General features: G+C 41.1%; 1 protein-coding gene across 3 annotated transcripts in view; it reads right to left on the reverse strand.

Moving 5' to 3' along the window:
* LOC141800785 (RNA-binding motif, single-stranded-interacting protein 3-like) overlaps positions 1-23037 on the reverse strand; it is a 171688-nt gene that overhangs the window by 143473 nt on the left and 5178 nt on the right. Inside the window, exon 1 of one of the 3 annotated variants that reach the window (XM_074683566.1) lies at positions 6010-7497. The exons of 1 other annotated variant lie outside the window; for it this stretch is intronic. In XM_074683566.1, coding sequence (XP_074539667.1) covers positions 6010-6084 — 75 coding nt within the window. In that variant the 5' untranslated portion in view covers positions 6085-7497. Of the gene's footprint in view, positions 1-6009; positions 7502-23037 lie in introns of those variants that run through there. One more of the 3 variants, XM_074683568.1, reaches the window with a different exon arrangement.

Consider the following 23037-nt stretch of genomic DNA (forward strand, 5'->3'; position numbering starts at 1 on the left):
CCAGTGAAATCGTTGATCATTGGAGCCTGGCAAGATGGACCTGCAGAAGTCCAGAAACTGAATCAGGCAGGTCCGTCTGCTCTGTAAGGTTAGGTCTGTCTGGGGATTAGTCAGTGGAAATGCCATAAAATGTGTGCCGTACTGAGACGAACCAAACTGAACCACTTGGTGGAAATGGGGCTTGAGCACATCTTATAAACTTATAGCTTCATGAATTACATCAATATCTATAGGAGGAACTGAAGAGTTGTGGATTCGAGCTCTTTTTGAAAGTGGCTGGCCTTTGAGTTACTAGAGCATTTTATCTAGTCTTAACCATGGGTTTTGCTTTGTTTTAGCCTGAACCTGACCGAGCAGGTGGTACCACATGAGTCACATTACGCAGCAAGCAAAAGGAAATAAATGTACAGGGAGTTATGGTGCCAGATTGCACAAAACATGTACTAGAAATGAGCAAAATCTTTCTTCATGACGAGCATGGGGGTATGTGTTCATCTTCCCTTTGCCTCTGAAAAACACTCATAAAACTTGCAACAACAAGCTTTTATTCTGTACCTGGTGTACACCATTCTCACTCCTCATCTCTTCACTTGCATCTCTTTTCAACTGAGCAGCCAATTTAAGATGTGATATTCCCAGTCTCGCTTTCTACACAGTCAGCACCACCTCTGCCCTGCACTGGTGCTGCACTCTAACTTTCAACCTCACCACCTCCTCAGCATCGACATGCAAGCCCCCACTACAAAGGATTTAAGATATTATCTCATCACTTCTCAAATTTCTGCATGTAGAATAAATCTGCAAGGCGTGGAGGAGTTGGAGCCCAGACGCCAAACACAATCGATGTTCTGCTGCTGCTGCAATAAACATTTAGAATCATGACGCAAGTTGTCTGACTGAACTCTGTGAAAAGGTTTTTTTTAAAACAGGGTTTCCTGCAACAAGTCCGCAAATGTTTTCTGTTGACCAATAAATCACACACTTTGAAACATCATCTTCAAATACTGTACGTAATACACTGGTAGTGGATTTGATCTACAACCCCCCCAGCTCTACCCTCTGGTTAATTTTAACAAATGTCACAGCGGACTCACAATGCAGCTGTGCTCCAGCATTAACCCTCCCCCTGATCCCCTCAAACCCTCTTACAGCCATGATTAAGGGCCACTAGGCTCACATAAGAGGGCGCGCTGTCCCTCCCTGCCCCCTGCTAATGCACACTAACTGTACCTATAGCCCATTATGGAGCCCGAGCACGAGCTATTCTCTGTTTAATAGCCGCACATTTACACACACTCCGTCATCGGCCTGAGCATTGTTAGTTTAAGCTAGTCATTTCATAACTGCCTTTGTGTGAAGGCAGTGTGCATGAGGACTGCTCTTTCTGGAGACTGCTATTGTAAGGGAGTACACACAAACTCACACACACACTCACGCACACACACATGATTGATTTCCACAAGAGGAGAGGCTCCACTCGCTGGAATCAAGATTAATAAGAGGTCATTTACATCTCCAATCGGATCATTTAGAGAGAGGGAGAAAGAAAGGGAGGGAGAAATAAAATAACAGAGATGGAGAGAGCGAGAGAGAGAAAATTGAATGGAAAGAGTGAGAAAAATACAACATTCAATTTACACAACCTGCAAGTCTTGGCTCTATTTGTAGTTCACAAAAGGCCTCAAGACCAACATCTACCCTAAAAACTAGGGGCAGGAAAAAAATCAAAATTGATATATCAGGATTATTTGTTTGACAATATTAAAATTTTTGTTGTTTTCTTCAAATTCTTCCTTTCAGTCTTCGTTTATAAACTAGTTTGGAAATAAGCTAGCACTGTTCTCCAGCAGAGGGTGAAATGTTTTCTACTCTGATTTATGTTATGTGCAATTTATGGGACAGTATGGCTACTGATAAAGTCTGTAGACACTATCATTATTTAACTTTTTCAGATCATCTGGTTCTAAAAAAACAACTAAAAATCACAAAAAATGTAAATATTATCGAATCGCAATTTAGATTGAATCTTGAATCGGCCCCCCAAAAATCGTAATAGGATGGAATCGCAAGACTAGCAGATTGTCCCAGCCCCAGGGATGGGTACCAAAATAGCCACTATTATAGGTACTGTCCAAATTCTGTCAAAAGTACTTAGAAATAATTCACGTAAAATCAAAAGGTACCATGTTGAGGTACCTAAATGCATCCTTGTGACTGTGAGGAAGTGGAAGAATTGGCGATTTTCCATTCTGGAATGTTATAAAGTGAAGAATATATATGTTAAATTGGAATAATTTGTATATTTTATTATTTAAAAAAGTCGATACTTTTTCAGCACATAAACACAAAACAGTACCAAAAATTGGTAACGCTGAATACTGGTACCAAGCATTGGTACCATATTGTTTCAAATGTGAAAGGTACCCATCCCTTTTAAATATATATATATATATATATATATATATATATATATATATATATATATATATATATATATATATATATATATATATATATATATATATATACATATATATATATATATATATATATACATATATATATATATATATATATATATGTGTGTGTGTGTGTGTGTGTGTGTGTGTTTAGAAATATACATGCATGAACACACTAACACACTCCTCACATTTAAAGTCAGAGAGCAGCACATTCAGATCAAACACTGGGATGTATAGCAGCTATTCTATTACACACACAAACAAACACACCCACACACCCACACACACACACACACACACACACACACACACACACACACACACACACACACACACACACACACACACACACACACACACACACACACACACACACACAAATCTGTTCCTTTGGGATCTGGAGAGCTTTAATGACAGCAAGCCGCACTGAGATGGGGTCAGGCAGGGGAGTCACTGTTCAGAGGCGACACACGTATACATGTTCATGCACACACACCTCACAAACGGAACACACAAGCACTTACACAGTCAATGACTCATGCATACACACACACTCACACAAAAGTGAGCAAATATATTCAGGCCACACATGCGCTGATGGACAAAGTTAGAGGCTCATTCAGTCACGGATACAATGCAGACAAAACATACAAGTTTTATTCATACATGCATATGCGCACACACACACAAACAAGCGGACAGACACACACACGTGCACATGCAGGCGTAGCTGAGAGGGAACACCAGGGAAGGTAGGAACCAATTTGATTTGACCTTGACAGCAGAAAGAGGAGGATGGAGGGATGGGTGTAACAGTGAAGTGATAGTTGGGGGTAGATGCCTGTTGCAGATACTTGAGAGAAATTAGAAGACCGTGAGCTGATAGAGATAAATCATCACAGAAGACAAAGCAGCGTGACATGGTGACATCTGCACACATAAAACAGTGCAACAGACGTGCATCAAATGCTGAAGTTAATCTAACATACATGTGCATGCAGCATAATGCCTTGTGTAATGGAGCCACAAATCACCCAGCGACTTTTATTGGATGCGTCTATATACACTGACAGGGCTGATTAGAAAGGCCGTTATTTTAGTTATTGCTTGAAATTTAAATTAGATATAATCTTAAGTTCATTAAATATGTAATGCAATCACAACTATTTTTGCAAGAGTAAATATGCAGATTTAATGCAACTTTAACATCAAGTATGATAAGGACTGGAAAAAAAAAGCACAAGCTGTCGATGTAATTGTGGGTGTTATTTGTTAGAAAATTACATTTATCAAGAAGATTAATTCAGTTTTTGTCACTTTCATTTCTTCTATTCGAGGAGAAATGCAGATATTAAACAAACACAACACTCTGCCATGGGATAATTACCATATACAGCCTTGAAGTTTCTCTCATTAAAAGGAAATTTAAAAACAACAACTTTTATTATATCGAGTAGCAGACACGCATACACTCCTCCAGATTAGCAAACAAAGAGGCTGCTCATCATTGCAACCAAATCACAGATGTGTATTAACACACACTTCCCAGCTTCTGTTTGTTCATCTTAAGGATGTCCTTAAAAGCATCAGACAGCTTCCAGATGTGCGCGTGAGCGGCTGAAGTTGGGCAGAGAAGTCGACATGCTGCAAACGCAATCTGCACACATCATCTGCAAATATAGTGCGGAGCTAATGGGAAATATTAATTTTATTTTCTAAACTTCAGCTGCCAATGTCGATGCTAACTAAAACAAGGCAGCTTTCAATCAGCTTTTATTGAACACATCTGGACGGGAAGGACCTTATCAGATTTAAAAACATGATACAGCCACAGAAAACTGGTGTCAAAACTATCACCTGTCTCTAAGTTGAATACAACACATAATCTCACACTAAGTGATATCCAGGGCTGGTTTGATAAATTGATAATCAAGAAAATGATGCAATTGTCACAAACTAAAAATATCCCAACTTGTGGCATTGAGATGTGTCATAAAAAGTTAACAAGCAGTGAAAACATCTTGAATGTGGAACTGTTCTAAAATGAGGACAAAAAGCAGTCGCTCCTCTGATCTCTCTTTGTGATCTGCCAGGCGGCAGTAACACCTTTTTTCAACATGACAAATTCGATATTGCACCAATTGTGATGCACTTGAAATGCTATTTTTAGCGTGTTCAGACTTTTAAAAGAGATATTTATATTTCTAAGAGTCACATTGTCTTAACAAATGAAACCAAAGACAAGCTTTTGGATATTCTCAGGTTTGTCTGAAGGAAGGAAAAGTAAAAATACCAGGTTGGAAATTTGTTGGACGCTCTGTGTTGGATCCATTGTTGTTGGTTTAGACAACAGTGTTCTCCGCATTTACACACAATGTGTTGCTATTGGCCTTTGATCGCATCATGCAGTCTCTGTGTGGCTCAAAGTTCAACATATTTTTAACAGTGCAACAACAATTTCCTTACCTGCTCTTCCCACACTGCGTCCACCCAATAGCATGATCTCTATTCTCATCGCATCCCACTCCTACTCTTTTATCTTTGCCTTTCTCTCCATCTCTCTTGCCCACTGACATGAGCACATTTACAAAATATTGCAGCACAACCTGCCAACTCCTCACACTTACTATCACAGGGAAGCGAAAAACAAATGAATCACAACAGACAAAGGGGAACGGCGGGCCAGGCAATATGATGCAGGAGCAATCAATCAGGCCTTAGTAATCCATTTTCCTCATCTTGGTGGTAGAGGACTCATGGGTAGGAAATATCTTTAGTGAGTTAATATATGAACGCTTTACTTGAGTGAGGGAGTTAAAATAAAAACTGACAGAATAATGACAGAAAGCGTGTGACGGTTTTCTGAATTCCCACTGAAGTCTTTCAGGTTCTTCTAATCATGACTGCAACATCCCAATGTGGGAGAGTCTGCCCGATGGGAGGATGGGGGGTGGCTAAATGGGAGAGGGAGAAAGTAAGAAAGAATGAAAGTCTGCGGGAAGAGAGGGGCCTCATGCCCTGAACTTGAACTTGTAGCTGCTGGGGTTGGAGAGGAGAGGATGGGGTCAAGCACTTGGTGTGGATGAAAAAAAGGAAAAACCCAGCTGAGTGACACCAATATCACCCCACTTAGAGACAGATGGGGGAGAGGGGACGTTTACCATTTAGCAAGCTGTCTTAAGAGGCAATTTTACCATCAATTCCCTGGGTTTTTAAAGCTGCTTCACCATGGAGACTAAAGTGAGTAATTGTTGGTCTATTCTGGCATGGTTAAGCACACATACTCTGGGGATTTGCTCCAATTAGACCTCCTTTCAGGCCTTTGGACATGAAGAATTAGGTGAAAATAAAACACTTGTAACCATTTGAAAATGGAGTTTTGTCTTCATGTGGTACTGATTTGGAAGGACATGTAAAGAAACAGCAGACAAAGAAGATTTAAGACTTGATTAATGATGGTTTTGAGACATTTCCAAGCTGAAAAACAATGAGATTTTGAACCACACCAACACGCTTTAAAATAGGTCATCCCAACTGACCATCCTACCTTGGTCTGGAGATAGTGGGGATAGTAGTAGGTGTAGTGGGGGTACATTGGCTGCTGCTCCAAACGTTTTCCCATGTAGCTGGAATCCGACTGAAGGATGCTGAAGGCTGGAGATGAGGAAGCTCGCAGGTGTGGGGTACGATCACTCCGAGGGGGCTGGCAGGCTCGCCTGGATCCTTCGGACGACTGATTCCAAGAGTGGAGGATGCAGAACAAGGACGCTCTCCTCTTTCTGGAGTGTTTGTGTGACAGACCACAGAAGAAGGGATGGATGGTACTTGTTTTTTTTTAGTCTGTCTGCTTGTCTGGGGGCTCACAAAACCATTCCTCCCGGGTCTGGAAAAGAGACGAGGAGAATCCGGAGTGGCAGGAGAGGAAGGAGGGAGAAGAAAGGAAGATATGAAAGGATTGAAGGAGGCAATACAGGAAACAATAGGGGGGATTGAAGAGCAGGATGGAGAGAGGTTAGAAGGAGAGGGGAAGAAGAAGAGGAGGAGGAGGAGGGAGAAAGGGATGGGATCTGTTTGCCGGTTCCTTGCTCTCTCCGCTCTAAAAACCAGACTTCTTCTTCTTCTCTGCTGCCCTGAACATGCCCCTCAATTTTGCTTCCCAGTGTCTCTCACTCTTGTCTGTCCCCCTCTCCCTGTGGCGTCTCTATCTCTCCCCTAGTGTATCCGTTTTCCCGTCTCCTTCTTCCTTCCTCTCACTCTCTCTCGCACCAGACAAGACCCCGATCCCACTGGGAGCTCGGCTGTATCCTGGAGAACACACACTGTCCTCTGCTCCCGATTCCTCACAAGACAGTTAAATCAGCGATGAACTCGCGGATGGATGTGGAGCTTGGAGAGAGGTGGTGGAAGAAGAGGAGGAGGAGGAGGAGGAGGAGGAGGAGGAGGAGGAGGAGAGAGGGTGGTCTGGAGCCGAAGCTGTGACTGCCTTTTTTCCTCACTCTCTCCCTCTTTTGTTAAGCTCCGGGGGTAGATAGGTAGATACGGCAGGAGCCCGGCGTGGAGGATGAGCAGAAATAAAAAAGAAAAGACACGGTTAAAAACTCCTCGCGCTCAGGGAAGAAGGAGATAGCCTTATCCAGACGCGCACTCACACTGAGGAAAATCCCTCCTGATCCACAAGGTGCCTCCTCCAACTCTCTTCTCCTTTCTTCTCTGCAATCCCTCTCTTTCTTCTCAAGCTCTGTCTCCCCTGACGGCTTGCTTCCCACAGCGCCTGGCAGCCGTCACTGTGTGTCTATGTGTGTGTGTGTGTGTGTGTGGTAGTTGTGGCAGCAGCAGCAGCAGCAGCGGTGGTGGTAGTGGTTGTGATGTGTGCGTGTGGTGTGTGACTGTGCATGTAACTGAGAGAGGGGAGTGTGTGTTTGTGAGGCTGTTGCCGTCTGCTCCACTCTGCGTGCTGAGGCATCGAGGGGGCTCGGCTTCAGCGCAGCAACGCTCCTCCCTCCCTTACTCTCTCACTCGTCTTCCTGGCTGCGTCTGTGTCTCTTTCCCTCTGTGTTTTTCACGGAGCTATAGAACAGTGGGAGTGGTTGGTCCTGCCCTCGTTCGTCCGTTCAAGCCCCGGGGTGTGCATGTGTCTGTGGGAAAAAGAAACTGAGAGGAAAGGGGAGACAGAGATGGGCTGTTCTTCTGACAGAGAGGCGGAGCTGAAGGAGGGAGCACGAAGAGCCGGAGCAGGGGGTAAAGGGTTAGAAGAGGATACACGAGGAGGAGAATTTGGAAACAGAGAGGCCCCCCTACTGGCACTCTATCGCTGCAGCAATGTGACTTTATCTACAGTTAAATGTGCAACAAAAGTCATATTCTCAGTTTATATTTCACTCCATGTTTTTAGAAAACAGCCTCTCACAGTTGCTGTATCAAATAAATCCATATGTGCGCACAGGTCTGAATGATCCTCCACAACCGTGTCCCTGAATGCCCCACCACACACCAGAGACACTCCATTCACACACGCCCTGTGACGGGCCCATCACACAGTGTGCGTGTAGTTGAGTGGTTGTGTGGCACAGTGACCCACTGACACAGTGCTGCCTGTTATGTGATGTAACCAGGTTTAAGTAGTGCTCTTACATAAGCACAGTGAGCCATGCATGAAAAGGCTGCTCTGCCCTCTGACTGCAGCTGTGTGTGTGTGTGTTTGTGTGAGTGCGTGTGTGTGCATGTGTGTAAGAGGGAGACGAGGGGCCGGCAGACAATGCAAGTTCACTGCAGTGGAAAAGAGGCACGGGAACAGAATGCAAACACAAAAGCACCTCAAAGATAAGGGCTTTTTGTTCATGCGGGTAATTAAACTATTTAAGAGACCATGCAGCAAACACAAAACGCTGTCTTTGTTCTATTGTATGTACATCTGGGTGTGTTGGTCACCACATCTCTATCATCTTCCCCCATGGACTTACACACTTAACCACAATGACACATTCTACAGAGAGATGAACCAACAAAGTGTCTTCCAATGCAACACATAAAAACTGGGAAGCTACAACACATTGTGTCAAAAAAAACTTAAGACATCTGATATTCTGGTCATGTGAGGACACATTTAAAAACACATGGGAATGAATATTACAGATTATAGTGCACATCAAAGAAAAAAGGAGCAATTAAAATGACACCTTCTCCTCATACTAACAAGTGTGAAATATGCGTAAACACCCTAAAGGGATAATCACAAATGCTACTCCAGATTTGACAAGCGGGTAAACACTATTTAAACGACTGATGATAAGGTGTGTACAGCTTACAACAGGAATGGTAAATTGTTTGCAGCTGTATAAGATTTCAGACCAGTCAAGGACACTTTCATTTGACATTCACTGTAAAGGTTTACCACCTCTGAGCAAAAATATGTAATAATAAGCAACAAAACCACCAGGCAAGCCTGGAGTTCCTGTTTTACAGTGTTTTTGTCTGACTAATGTACGTAGGATGCAGTCATTTCTGCGACCTTTCGAGCTTTACATCTCTTTTGAAGATTCTGAGTTCTCTTGTTGACAGTCACTAAACATAAACAGTATCTAAAGTCTAACCTTGAGTTGAGCTGATTCATTGTTGGTAGCATTTACAAGGCTTTTTAAAGCAATTTGATGAAGCGTGTAATAGCATGTTTACGATCATAATTATCAACAACAATAGTGCTGGATATTCCTCACCACTTAAAGGAGGATAGTAAGGAAGTGAGTCACCACATAAATTGTTGCTTATCTTACACTGAATAAACTGGTGGTAGTGGGAAAAGATGAATTTCAACGAAATCTAGAAAACTGTAGACAGAAACATATATGTGAAGAGCAGCAGAAATGTTCAAAAAGTGCAACTGATGTGATTTTTACCGTTATTGAATTATGGACGTTTGTTATCCATGTTGTACTGACGTCAGCTTGGAGAGCAGGTCCAACACAGACCAGAGATGCAATATTTAACTGTTTTTACCATTACACACAAATAGAGGGATTGGCTTAAACATCCATAAACACCCCAAAAGAACAGATGATCGTCGAAAGGGTTATTGTCACAGCTTGCATGGTACAAAAACAAACACCCGTGTGCACTACGCAGCTATGAAGGCTGGGCTACCAAACTTTATATCCACCAAAAACAGTTGAGTTTGCTTTGAAAAGAGCCAAGAAGAACCAGGAAGTCATTTAAAACATTAGGTCACTGGGTGCAACACTGTATACTTTATAGCTAAATGGTTAAATGCATCAAACATGAAGCAGCACCTGCAATACCACCATCCAGAATTACAGGAACAGTAGAGTGAGTGGTATTATGTTAATGGCAAGTTATCTGATGAAACATTGAGTTGGTAGGGAATTACTAGGAATGGCGAGTACTGGTAGCGGGCCGATAGTAACCTTATTTCAGGGTATTGGTAAGCTGCCGATACCATCAGCCAATACTCGAGGCAAAAAAATCTTACGTCAAGCAAGTTCCTCTTCGCCGGTAGTTGCTGCTACTTGTTGTGGTTTAACATCACAGCATATATTCATCAGGTCCTGGTCAGACAACATGAATGAACCAGGGTGAGTTGACAGTTAAACTTTTATTTTTCACTTTTTTTTATTTATTAAAAAAAATCTTAAACTCAGACAGAGTTGTTCGTGTTTTTTTAATTTTGAACCTAACGGCAGAGTGACAGTGCTGTCTTTGATCAAAATAATGCGTCACTGTGAATTTAATTTTAAGAATCAAACGTACTAGTAGTATTGATACTTGGTATCGGTGAGAACTCAAGGAGTACTCAAACTGATATTGGTTTGAAAAACAATGGTCTTGAACATTTTCAAGACCACTAGGAATTACAGGAACAAAAAACCTTTTTCTTACAATAAATGGTCTTGTAATGAAAGTTGGGCTTTCAGTGCAGCGTAAACAAAGAGCAGTAAAGTGGCGTATCATCTATAGAAGACATTATAGACCTCTCAAGGGCTCCACTCAGTGACTGTTTACTGCTGCTTCCTCCTGTGTGCAGTTAACACATGGCATTGTAGGTGAAAGTAGCTGGTGTAAAACACCAACATATCATCAGGTGGTGGTGTACTTCCTGCTTTCTACCAATGAAATTCAGATGTAAAAAAATGCACCAGAGATTTAAACTGCTTTTAAACATTTTTACTAAATCTGAAAGCAAAGGAAACATAGTAATGGGAAGGATTTTCTCAGGCTAAATGTAAGGTTGTAAGTGTTATAATTTTCTACTCAGGTTCAAAAGAAACACAGAAAAGAGAGCTATGTGCAGACCTTGCCGGTTGAGACTGGCCATGCCAACGTGGTATTTTACCAGTAAGGAGAATCTTACGCCATGACTACATCATTTCAGCAAGTCTTGAGAAGATTTTGTGCTATCTTTGTTTTTCTTTTAAGTTTTAACAGTTTGATCAGTTTATAGACACATTCAGGCATTTCTACAACAGCTGAATATGTAGCGGTCTAAAATCTGCATGTTAAATATGGAGATTCAGAAGTATTGCTTAACATCCATGTTTTAAAATGTGGGAAAGCGTAATACTTCCTCTACTAGATCCAATCAGTGAGTTTTCAAGGACTTTTTTTAACAAGCTGTTGGAACAGCTTCTATAATTTGGGGTAATTGTCTTTAGCCTGGGTCCATCTTCCAACCTGTGGAAACACTTTGAAGCACATGGAGGTCAAAACAGTAAATTAGTTGGTTCTCAATCTTGAGTTGATTATGGCCTAAACTTCACATGAAGAATTATAAGTATGTTGCATAGCATCTGTGAGAAAAAGAAGGTTATAATGATTACACTGCACGCATAATCAAGACCTGTGCATTCCTGGTTCTCTGCAGTGAGAAGAGTTACATAGACACAGAGCTAAGTAGCATGCTGGAATCAGGTTATACATTCATTCAACAGCACAATGTGCTGAATGCCAAAAGGCAGTGGGATCAGGCATGTGTGTAGTATCTATAAACAGCACACAAGCCCAAGTTTTCACGAGAAATTAGGATTCTGCTGACAGCACAGTTTGTGAAAACAAAGAAGGGGAATTGATTCTTCCAACATACACAGTGCAGTCCCATTATGAGAGGCGCAATCTTTACATCTCGCTCCATACTCTGCTGACATAATAAAGCTCCCTAATTATCTCGTATAGTGACAAGACAGCCGTAATGGTAGTGGTAAATACACACTGGCTAATTGCATTCATTTTAATATCAAACAGACTTCTATTAAGACTTAAGCACCATCTAATCGCCTACTTGTTTCTGAAGAGTGAATTTTTTTCTTCAGAAAAAAATGCAATTTTCTAATGGTTTCCCTTTTTTCAGCTCAAAAACCACCAGACAAAAACTGACAGCTGGAGCAGAAATATCAAAGTGTTTTCATTGACACTGTGTGTTCTTAAAGCCCTCGGTCATCAAAGCAGGTTTCAAATGGAGCAGGAAAAAGCCGTGCTGTGACTCAGGCATGTGTTCCTCTCATCGCTGACCACCAGATGTACAACAAAACACTGAGTTGGAAAAAAAGAGCAGTGAAAAGCCTCACATCTTCGCTCACATACAGCTGGGAAAACAGAAGAGGTCATGATGACGATAGTTCTGTTTTACAGAAGCTGCTCTGGTCGCTTTTCAAGGAAAACACGGGCCAGGATATCATCACAAAAGCACACACACACTGTTGTACTTTCGCACCGTAGATTTACAGTGTTAAATGGACTATTACATCCAATTGCCACACACAGCATGAGCAAATTTGTCTCTTTGCAAGTTTCCAGAGAGCCAAGCAGAGAAGCTGCAGAGAACCTAGAGCAAACTGTTTTTGGTTTTCGTTGATCCAGGAAATTGAATAAGAAGAATTCAGGCTCAAACATATTTAGGCAATTGAGAGAGTGCCTTTGGTAATGCTACAATCATCTACATAAGATTCCAGCTACATGGTTTAAGCAGGCCCACACAGATGCAGTGTGCTGCAGAAAGTTTAGGAAACGTGATCCTGTGGGTAGCTTCATTTCCTCACCAACAAGTATGTGGTGGAGAAATATGCAAGTTAGCCTGCATTAGAGTGTTGAACCACCAAATCTAATGTAATGCAGTAAATCTGTATATATTTTCACAAATTGTTGAATTGATGAAAAAACTAAATCTCTAATTTCACAGGCAAAGCAGAGATTGAAAGACAAATCCCTTCCTGTGGTGTCAAAAGACTCTGACAGACTCATATCCTCACAAGATGAGAATTACAAAACCAACAAAGACAAACAAAATGCATCACAATGCATCTGTAAGGTGTGGTAGCTAAAGAGCTAGTCTTTACATGAAGGCTGTAGCTATCGAGTATTTAAGTATTCCAGTAATCTACTGAAAATTCCTTCAGTCAATCGAGTAATCGGATACAACAAATTTTTGTTAAGTTAAAGGGATTTTTCATATGAAAACTTGTTTCAAACAAGTGGAAAAACAAATTACTTTAGGGGATATATCTTAACTTCAATGAGATCTGACTACAGAATAAACATTTTAATTTGGTATAAGTTAAGGTTTAACTGTATTAAAGCACCTGAAGCACCAGAGCTACTTGATATTTTATCCATCACTGACCTGTGGGCTAAATTGACAACTGCTCACTTAGCTCTATTAAGTTTTTATTTTTCATCTTTTTCACTATCCAAGGCTGTGTTTTACTGATTAAATGGGTTGCTTAATGGCATAGTCGTCTGATTTACATGACAAGTCAAGCACACCTCTCAAAGAGAAGAAGTGAGTCTTGCCAGTCACATTGGCTAAACGAATTAAACTTTGAAGCATGCTTGAGCACGTTTTAAATAGCCATTGTGACCGGGCACTGACAGAGACTGCTGCGAGTGAGACACCGTCTGTGACAGTCTGAGAGTGATTTTGGATAGAGGGCACAGCGCGCATGGCTTGCTGAGAAGCAGCTGGTGCTGCAGATTGATACATGCTTTCACATCAGTCTCCGAATTCCAGATAAGAACCTAGATTCAACGCTAGTCGCTTTTTTATTTTTTTTATCTTTAGTTATTAAAGAGGTCTGTAGAGTCACCTAGGGGCTGTTTACAAAACCGCTTTAGGGTAAAACGCAAAAGTATTGTGGCCTCGCATTTACATGGAAACAGCATTTTAGCTAACCTAAAACGCAAACTTTTGAAAACGGCCTCCAGAGTGGAATTTTCCTGTACCCTGTCGCCACTGTTGTGGTGTAAACAGTAAGCCGGCGTTTTCAGTGGAAATGCCAATGTAAAGCGCTTACAACAGTACAACTGTCCTGTTGTTACGATCGTCGTAGTCTACCATGATATGCTTGTGTTGCTCAATCTGCTGAATCTGCTGACTGTCTTTCAACAAAATGTGCATGTGTTACACCATTTCTGCATTTAGTACTCACCTATACACCAGATGATTGGACCAACTCTACTTGGGTGGAGATCTACCAAAAGCGGCTTATAGTTATAGTACCAACTACAGGCCTGGCATGGTTAATACTGCTTTTTCAGTTCCTCAGCGTTTCCATGTAAACGCAGATCTTTTACACTGCGTTTTAGCCTTTTCGGATGAAACATTGTCGTGTAAACGAGGCCTTAATATGATGTCACCACTGTGTGCCGCATTAAAAGTAGTCCAGGTGAAATACCATTCTTTGAGATTTTCAAATTTAGACCAATCCTCAAGGCTGAGGAATTTCCTTGATCATTTTTTGCAATTGAGTGACTCGAGGAATTGATACACAGATGTCGCTAGTGTATCAGTGTAAAGTGTGACCCTGTTAACTAGCCGTTAATCACGGCTACCGTCGCCTAAAAGTCACCAGTTGGCATGGTCGCTATTAACACCAAAACACCGGTTGCTCTATAACAGTCGAAACTTGACAGAAGTTGCCTCTATTGTGTAGTATTGTTTTTGACAGCTGTCCACAGAAAATCTGTACATTTCGATGCTTCGAACAGGTTGAATTTAGTGTTTAAAAAAAGGCTAACTTGTGAATGAATGGAGCTAAAAGCTGCTTCTGCGGTCGAGATGCGTGCGCATCTTAATGATGACGTAGACTAATAATACCTCTTTAAGCAGGATATAGCTACATAAGTGGGCTATCAAGAGGTTGTGTCAACCAAGTCATTTCAATTTTGACAATTTATTTTAACAGTAGCAGAATTTTAAATTTTCATGGATAAAAGAAAATTGTTACCCGATCATAATACTAAAAAGTATCACATACTAGCTCTGAATACTTGTTTCTATCGTAAAAAGTAAGTGAATGGCCAACAGAGCTCAGATATTATAAGGGTGATTGGTTACTGTTTTTATTTTTCATTTTTTAAATTGTGGCTGGCCAAGGTAGTCAGCTGGAGCATGATTAAAAGACCTGAAATAAATTTCATTGGGTTGATGATGAACAGTAAAAAATAAATAGATTAAGGTAAGAGAGAAACACGTTGGTGTCTCCAAAGGCAGACTAGATAGAGGAAATATTGAGTTAAACAACAGAAACAGACCCTACAGTTATAGAGAATCTCTGTAGCTGTAGCATCACATGAAAATCCATTTAAAACCAATAACCACTTGTTCAACATGGTACACTTAATTACATGGCTGTATCAAAATGGTGACAAATCACCTTAGGCCCAAAGGCAAATCCCGCTCCTCCAATCCTCCTCCTCCTCCTCCTCCTCTCCACTCAACAGCAAGCCACAGCTCACTTTAACACAAGTCATCATTTTATTAAAGGAGAAAAAAAGCAGCGCTTTAGTGGATTCATTTGAACAATTATGCAAATCAGACAGCAGATGAAGCTTTTATTAATGTTAGAGAAGTGTTGCATCAGATTGTGCTGAAGTTCATTAAGTTAGTCTAGTTGGAGATGAATACACTCTGATTAGTCTGATGTCACTATGCTGTGCATCACATTAGCATCTTGGCTGCATCAGGGTGAAAACGCTCCTTGGATCTATTGCTCATGTGTGTAATGTGAAGGTAGATGCATGCACTGATCGTCCTGAAATTTGTCTCACAGTCCCTGTAGCCCACTTTCCCAGTCCTGCCCTCCTAGCAGATGGCTTTTCATCAATAAATCTCAAGTCGTCTGAGTTTAATCTTGTTGCTGTTGTGTTACAGCCTCATCTCCCCTTTGTGCCTACCTGCCTTTTGTGTGTTAGTGGGTTTGAGTGTGCTGGGTGAGCACTACCACTTGAACTGGATGTTCTGCCCACTTGTGCTACTGGCTGCAGGGGTCCCAGTACCCCGCACATATCCTGGACAAGCAATCACGGTCTCAGCCCTGGAGAGTTCGACTGCTCGTCACTGATTGAGTTCAGCTCATCACTCTGCTTTCTGTCTGAAAAACTTTGCCATTGTTGGCCTTTTCTGTGCAGCACAAAACAGAAATAGTTATTATGTTTTTGTACTTTGTTCCTCCTCTGAGGCACTCCCTGTTCACCTGAGCTGGGCTAGAGGTTAGTTGATTTTAATTTAACACACCCACACATGTTAGGATCAAGTAGCATCCTCTAGTGTTGAAAAACCAAAGTAGTTCAGAAAAAGCAGCTGTGTCCATTTGAAGCTGATTTCAATGTTAAGATTTACGAAACAGATCTAGCCCAGTTTACAGGCTGGTACAAAAAAATCTCTGGTCCCTACACCTCATCACTGTATTACATGCAACTGAATGTTTTAAAGACTCACCAGTTTGGTTACAAGAAGACCAAGACGTAGGGATGGGTACCGAATAAGGTACTTTTATGGGTACCGACCAAATTCTGTCAAAAGTTACGGGTACCGATTCACATAAAACCAAAAGGTACCATATCTAGGTACCCAAATGCATCCTTGTGACTGTGAGGGAGTGGAACAGTGGGCCATTTTCCATGTTGAACATGAACACTGCAAGGTTATATATCGAAGAATAAATTGGTTAAATTGAAAAAAAATTATATATTTTATTTCAAACAAATTGATATTTTTTACCACACAAACACAAAAAAGTACAGAAAATTGGTACTGTTGAGTACCAGCACCAATGGTCATGTACCAGGCATTGGTACTGTATTGTTACAGATGTGAAAGGTACCCATCCCTACCAAGATGTATTCATAATTTGGAATAGTTAGTAGGGCTGGGACAATATGCTTTTCTCCTGATTTGGTTCTTACAGGATTTTCAGGGTGCCGGTTTGATTTAAATTGCGATTATTTGATATTCCTGATTTTTGCAATTTTTTGTTCACCTTCTGAACATCAGACCAAGTGAAAAAGTTGAATGATGAGAATGAAATCTACAGACAATATCTGGAGCCATATTTTCCCCCAAAAATGAACATCACAGGTGAATCAGTTATTAGGATTTATTCAAAGGATCTGACATGTCAACTTTTTCAATCCAGCTTATAAACAAAGACTAAAATGAAGGACTTCAATTTGAGAAATCATCAGAATTTAAAATTGTGCAACAAAAAATCCTCATACTACAATACAACATTTTTTTCAGATTCTTTTTTTCAATAACTAGGCTGTTGCCCATTAAATGGGAAAGTTGATGGTCCAGCTTCTGTCCAACTTCTCAGGTTATTTTTGTAATAAAGGGGCAAAGCCATGCAGCATTCATTGCAAGTGCTACCTTCACTATTAACAAGCACCTCAACCTATCCCACTCCAAAAGGATGAACCATGAATTGACAGATGGGCCTGTTATAGCTGCTTGACCCTGTCCTTACCTCTACCTCTTAGCCTGTTTCTTGAGTGGTTGAAAGAGTGTTTAAATCACTGTTGCTGACTGCCACACTGAGGTTTCAAAACACCATTTCAGAAACTAAAGGGTGTTGCTGAGACTACACCTAAATTACAAAATGTCACCTTTTTTGAGTTACAACTTCTTCAAGTATTTAAGAAGTCTCCTTTTTTGTTAACTTTTGTCTCTGCATCAGTTTTATTGTTGCAAGCCTCATTCAGTTCTCCCGTGCTCTCCCCCTCTCTGTCCCCCTCTCTCTGCAGGTATGGGGCTCTGAGGTGCTGGACCGTGACTGACTGACTAGGGCCCATGCTTGCTGTGGCTCCGAAGGGTAATTAATTTCTGCAAACTACCGCCACGTCTGTCGGCTTTTATAAACGAGCGTTTACGCGCTATGGACAATTTAACCACTCCACTGCGCCCGCCTTGACAGAGATGAGTAGAGAGATGGAGGAGAGAGGGGGAGAGTGAGAGATGAGAGAGATGGGGACGATGCTGCTGGGTGACTGATGGGAGATTTAATTAATAGAGTAAGCACATTTACTCTCATGATGCTCACCCAACATCCATATTCATGGTGTTAATTCGCTCAACGCCTACGCTGTTGCACACCACAAAATATTACAGCGCATGAAGGATTTCACTACATCTCATCAGGCCTCATCAGAAGGCCAGTATCATCATGGCTAATTGTGTGTAGCATCAGACTCAGCGTGCTGCTCTGGTAAAATGATTTTAAGTTTGATCTTTGCTAAATCGCATATTCAAAATAACTAGCATCCATTACACTCTGATACAAACACCTTCACACACCATACTTTTCTCATCAATGCCACTGGCTGCCTTCAACAGCACACACCACGTCCTAAAAGCTACTCTAATGTCCTCACTCAGTGACATTATAAACATGAACTGCTTATACTGTTTATTGGAGTCTACTGTAATAATGTGCAGTTTTATTTTCCATTCTTACATGAATTAAATATAACATGAAATATACATATCAAGGACAACAGCTCTGCTTTAACAACACAATCTCTCTTGGTTTGCTTGGCTGCCTGAATTGTAAATCCAGTGGACTTTAGATGTACAAATGTCAAAAAGCAGAATACTGCCCCCGAAAGATGACACGAAAACTGTGCTGTACCTCTTCTGTGCTGCTGAGAAGAGTGAAAGAGGAGCATTCATGATTCTTTTGTTCATCACACTAAATGTAACATAATCCACTCCAGCTGTGACAGCCCTATAGGGCATCTATAGGGCTGATGATATGTGTTGACGCTTTGTGTCTTTTAGAGTTACTCATCCTAGGTGACTGGGTCTTCACTGCATCAAGGAACTAGAAAAGGACTCAGAGAGCGCAGACCTCCGCCAAGCATATTGTGATTGTCACGCAACATTTTAATGTTATACTCCATTTCAGCAGGCTGTCTGCTACAATTTGGTGTTAGTTGCAGGTTTGTACAATAATTTGTTACCTGACAGTGTTGAAAATTATGATGACCCAATAGGGATTGGTACCAATTAGATACTTTTATAGGTACTAACCAATTCTGACAAAAGTACCGATTCACGGAAAACCAAAAGGTACCATGTTTAGGTACCAAAATGTATCCTTGTGACTGTGAGGGAGTGGAAGAGTAGGTAATGTTCAATGCTAGACGTACACACAGTATTACAAGGTTATATATTAAGGGAATAAATATGTTAAACTGATTTTTTTAAATATATTTCATTATCAAACAAATTGATATTTTTATACCACAAAAACACAAAAAAGTACCAAAAATAGGTACTGTTGAGTACCGGTGCCGATAGCCAGGTACCGGGCAATGGCACCATATCCCTTCAAATGTGAAAGGTACCCATCCCTATGACCCAGTACATATTTCATATTCCGAATGTCATATTTCATAGTATCCAGAATATTGCCAGGATCTTGATCAAACTTTTACATCTGTCAGAATTGATTGTGACCTTGTCTCATATTCTTTTGCAAAGCAATCTGACCATTTATCATGGAGATACACATATGGTGAAAACAGCCCTATCTCACAATGATAAAGAATCCTTTAAAAAGAATCTCCCAAAAACATAACCTCCTTGTCGGAGGTAATTAGAGACAGCCTAAAAGTGCCTGCACTCTGGATTAATGCACCCTGTTCTGCTGATCTGAGAACCTTGTTTTGTTTTACCATTACTGTGCAGCTTTGATTTCAAGTACAGTTAAGCTGGATATATCTTTGTTACCTGCACTGGCCCTGATATTTGCTTTCCTGACAGGTATTTTAACAAAACGATTCTCTGCAAACTTTGGTTATTCTCTGTTAAAGCTCCTGTGAGGAGTTCCTAGCTGGTTAGCTTTAATGTGACCTACAAAAGCAAACAAGATCCTAAACAACCAGAGGATTCAAATTGGGGATTGTTAACATTTTCCTTCACTGCCACTGTGATATATTTAGGAGAAAGGTGGGGATGACACGCAGCTTTGACTCACATTTTCTACATAAAGATTCGCAAATAATCACTGGACTTGTCAAGCACACAATGTAAATTGTTATCATCACAAAAGACTTATTGCACACAGATACTTCCTCAGGTCTGAGATGATTCTCCGTGGCAGCCGAGGAAAAGAAAAAAAAAAGAAGTTAAAAAGCAAACAAGACAAGGGCTCAATTATCCTCTATGTGATGCAAGAGACATTTTCAGCATCACTCATTCTGCAAAGAGTATGAATTTCTGTGCTGCAATCTCACATTTCATTCTCATTCAGGTGACTCAAAACATGAAAAAAAGCAATGTTGCTGGGAGAACATGTGCACATCCAGTAAGTTGAGGATTGGATGCCAGGGCTGTTTAAAAACACCACGAAGACAGAAAGTGGCTGCGTCACGGGAATGCCTGGGCTGTTCTGTGAGATGCTACATCTCTTTTTAGCTCTGTTAGATCTTCACAAAAAACATGCTGACTCTTGAATGATGACTGTCACAATCTTCACTGTTTTGAGAATAATAGTAGGCCACTCATCACAAACAGTGAGATAAACACTTTCTTTTTATGACTGTCTTCCACCAGTTCTGCCTCACTACATAACATCATTTCACTAATTTAAATTGCTGTCAAAGCACATTCAAGGACAGGCTTGTAAAAGTAAACACTAAACTTGGTGTGCTTATAAGTGTGACTGGCTTTGTTTTGCTGCAAGTCTTATCTCTCTCCTATTTATTCTTCTCTATTCAAGTCACTCACAGAAGAGATCTTGATCTTAATTAGAGTACGTGATTAAATTTAAGTTAGGTAAATATAAAAATAGGAAACAGCCAAGGTCTGCACATTCAATTCTGCACTTCAAGTATTATTCTGCACCTTTCATCCAAAACTTTGACAGTAAGATTTGCAGCACAACCACTCAGCACATAAATCACTTTTTTCACTTTGAATACCTGAGTGCTTGCCTTGCCCTAAAAAACCTGAGGTCAATAAAACTGAATCCTCTTAAGTTTGTTCACTGTAAGACTGTTATTATAACTCAAGAGCATGTAACATTCCCAGTTTCTCCCCTCAGAGTTTCCAGAGCCCAGAGAGTGTGGAGCCACACCGCAGTCACTCGGCGCCTGGTCAGCTGAGCCCTGTGAAAACTGCTCTGTTTCTTTTTAATACTATCCGGTTGCCAGACTATTAGCGCTGCAGCCTCGCTCTGCTTTTGTTCCCCCTGCCAGGGCAAGTTACATGGCTCACCTCAAAGTCAGTGTTTTCACAGCTAGACATACATTACAGTGTGACATCGAGCCCAGCGGCTTATAGATCTGCTGGATGGTATGACAGGAGCCTTTATGGCTTTAGCAGCAATGTATGACAGCAGTGAGCCTGCCTCAGTACTTGGCAGGGGTAAGTGTAGTAGCACAGTATCAGGGTGTACAACAGACCGGTGCGGCCATATGAAGGGCCCGAGGCAGAAAGGGTTTCTATAGCTACAGCGGGCCGAGGGGATTGTTTACTGTCCGAGAGTGAGAGATTAGAAAAGTGAGTGATTCTTTACCTGTGCTAAGCAATCACTTCTCTACTAATACAGTGTGTGTGTGTGTGTGTGTGTGTGTGTGTGTGTGTGTGTGTGTGTGTGTGTGTGTGTGTGTGTGTGTGTGTGTGTGTGTGTGTGTGTGTGTAAATTTTTGTGCATGTTAGTATGTGTGTGTGTCTCTTATAGATGGAACGGCTCATAATACTGCCATTAAGGTGCCCACAAGCATAACCCACTGCTGACATTTAATAGCCCCCCTCACCCTCCATATACGTCTACCCTGAATACAAATACTCATGCACTTGCTGTCTCACTCACACACACACACACACACACACACACACACACACACACTCACACACACACACACACACACACACACACACACACACACACACACACACACACACACACACACACACACACACACACACACACGCCTACACATGCACACATTTATGTATGTTTCGCCAAGTCAGTGTAATCAGGACAGTGTAATGTGTTTACCTCTCTGAGGTATGAGAGTTTGATTAAGGAGCAGCCATCTGGAGAGGAGAGGAGAGGAGAGGAGAGGAGAGGAGAGGAGAGGAGAGGAGAGGAGAGGAGAGGAGAGGAGGAAAAGTGAGGCATGAGTAAAGGACAGGAGAGGAAAGACAGTGCGAGGAGTGGAGAATAAATCAGGGAGGGAGTGGAATGGAGAAAGAACTGGATGAAAAAACTTGGCCAAAAAATTAGAGACCAAAGAAAGGAAAGGAAGAGAACAAGACAAAGGGGATAGGATGAAAGGAGAAATACAATGAAAAGGAAGGATGAAGAGAAGGAGCAGAGATGGGGGGAAAGAAAAGACAGTGAATAGAAATCAATGGGACAGTTTAAAAGAAGAGAAATAAAATTAGAAGGAAAGAACAAGGAATCCAAAGTAAATGATATTCAAAGAGAGGAAATGATAGAGAAAGAAAGAAAAACAAAAAGGGAGGAGAAGGGAAGGTATAGGAGATAAAATTGCAAGCATTGTCAACTAAAGAACAGAGAAGAAAAAAGAGGTAGATTGATAGATTTTAAAAAAGTATTCCTAAGGTAACCAACAAACTATTTGTTTATTTTTGGATTATTCATTTTTTGATTGTTATTTGACATGTACCACTGGGTCCTGTGACTAGTGCAGTGAGGATAAAAGGGCACCAAAAACTCATATTGTGAGCGTTTTGTACAGAGAGCTGTGAGCCCATCCATCCATGAACCAGCAGTCACAAACATTAACACACACACACACACACACACACACACACACACACACACACACACACACACACACACACACACACACACACACACACACACACACACACACACACACACACACACCAAACCAATGATGTTTAATGATCTTTGAAGGCTATATCTATAGCTAATATCATCACATAATCAGAGCTAAATGTCGTCGTTTGGCACTACTTTTTTCTCCAGTCTGCTCTCAATTAGGCAACATAGTAACCATTTAGGGCCTTAATATCAACAAGTAATGATGCGTAACAACAGGTGACCTTTCCCAAGCATAAAGACAACAAACAGTTTTCTGTCATCACTTTTCTGCAGACACTAAATGTTTAAAAAATAAATCTGTAACAATGAAATGAAGAAGAAGAAAAAGGGGATAACACAGCTAGCAACATGAAAAATTAAAAGTTGTCATTTGTTAAAAAGACAGCAATGCCTCGCATAGATTTGCCCTCCTCTTCCCTTCCCTGTGGTACCTGACAGGCCTGTAGCTAAGCTCACCCACAGCCATTACTTCC

The sequence above is a fragment of the Halichoeres trimaculatus genome, unplaced genomic scaffold, assembly GCF_033239565.1.
Source record: "Halichoeres trimaculatus isolate MK-OKI-2021-1 unplaced genomic scaffold, fHalTri1.1 fHalTri1_scaffold_12, whole genome shotgun sequence".
NCBI classification, from domain to species: Eukaryota; Metazoa; Chordata; class Actinopteri; order Labriformes; family Labridae; genus Halichoeres; species Halichoeres trimaculatus.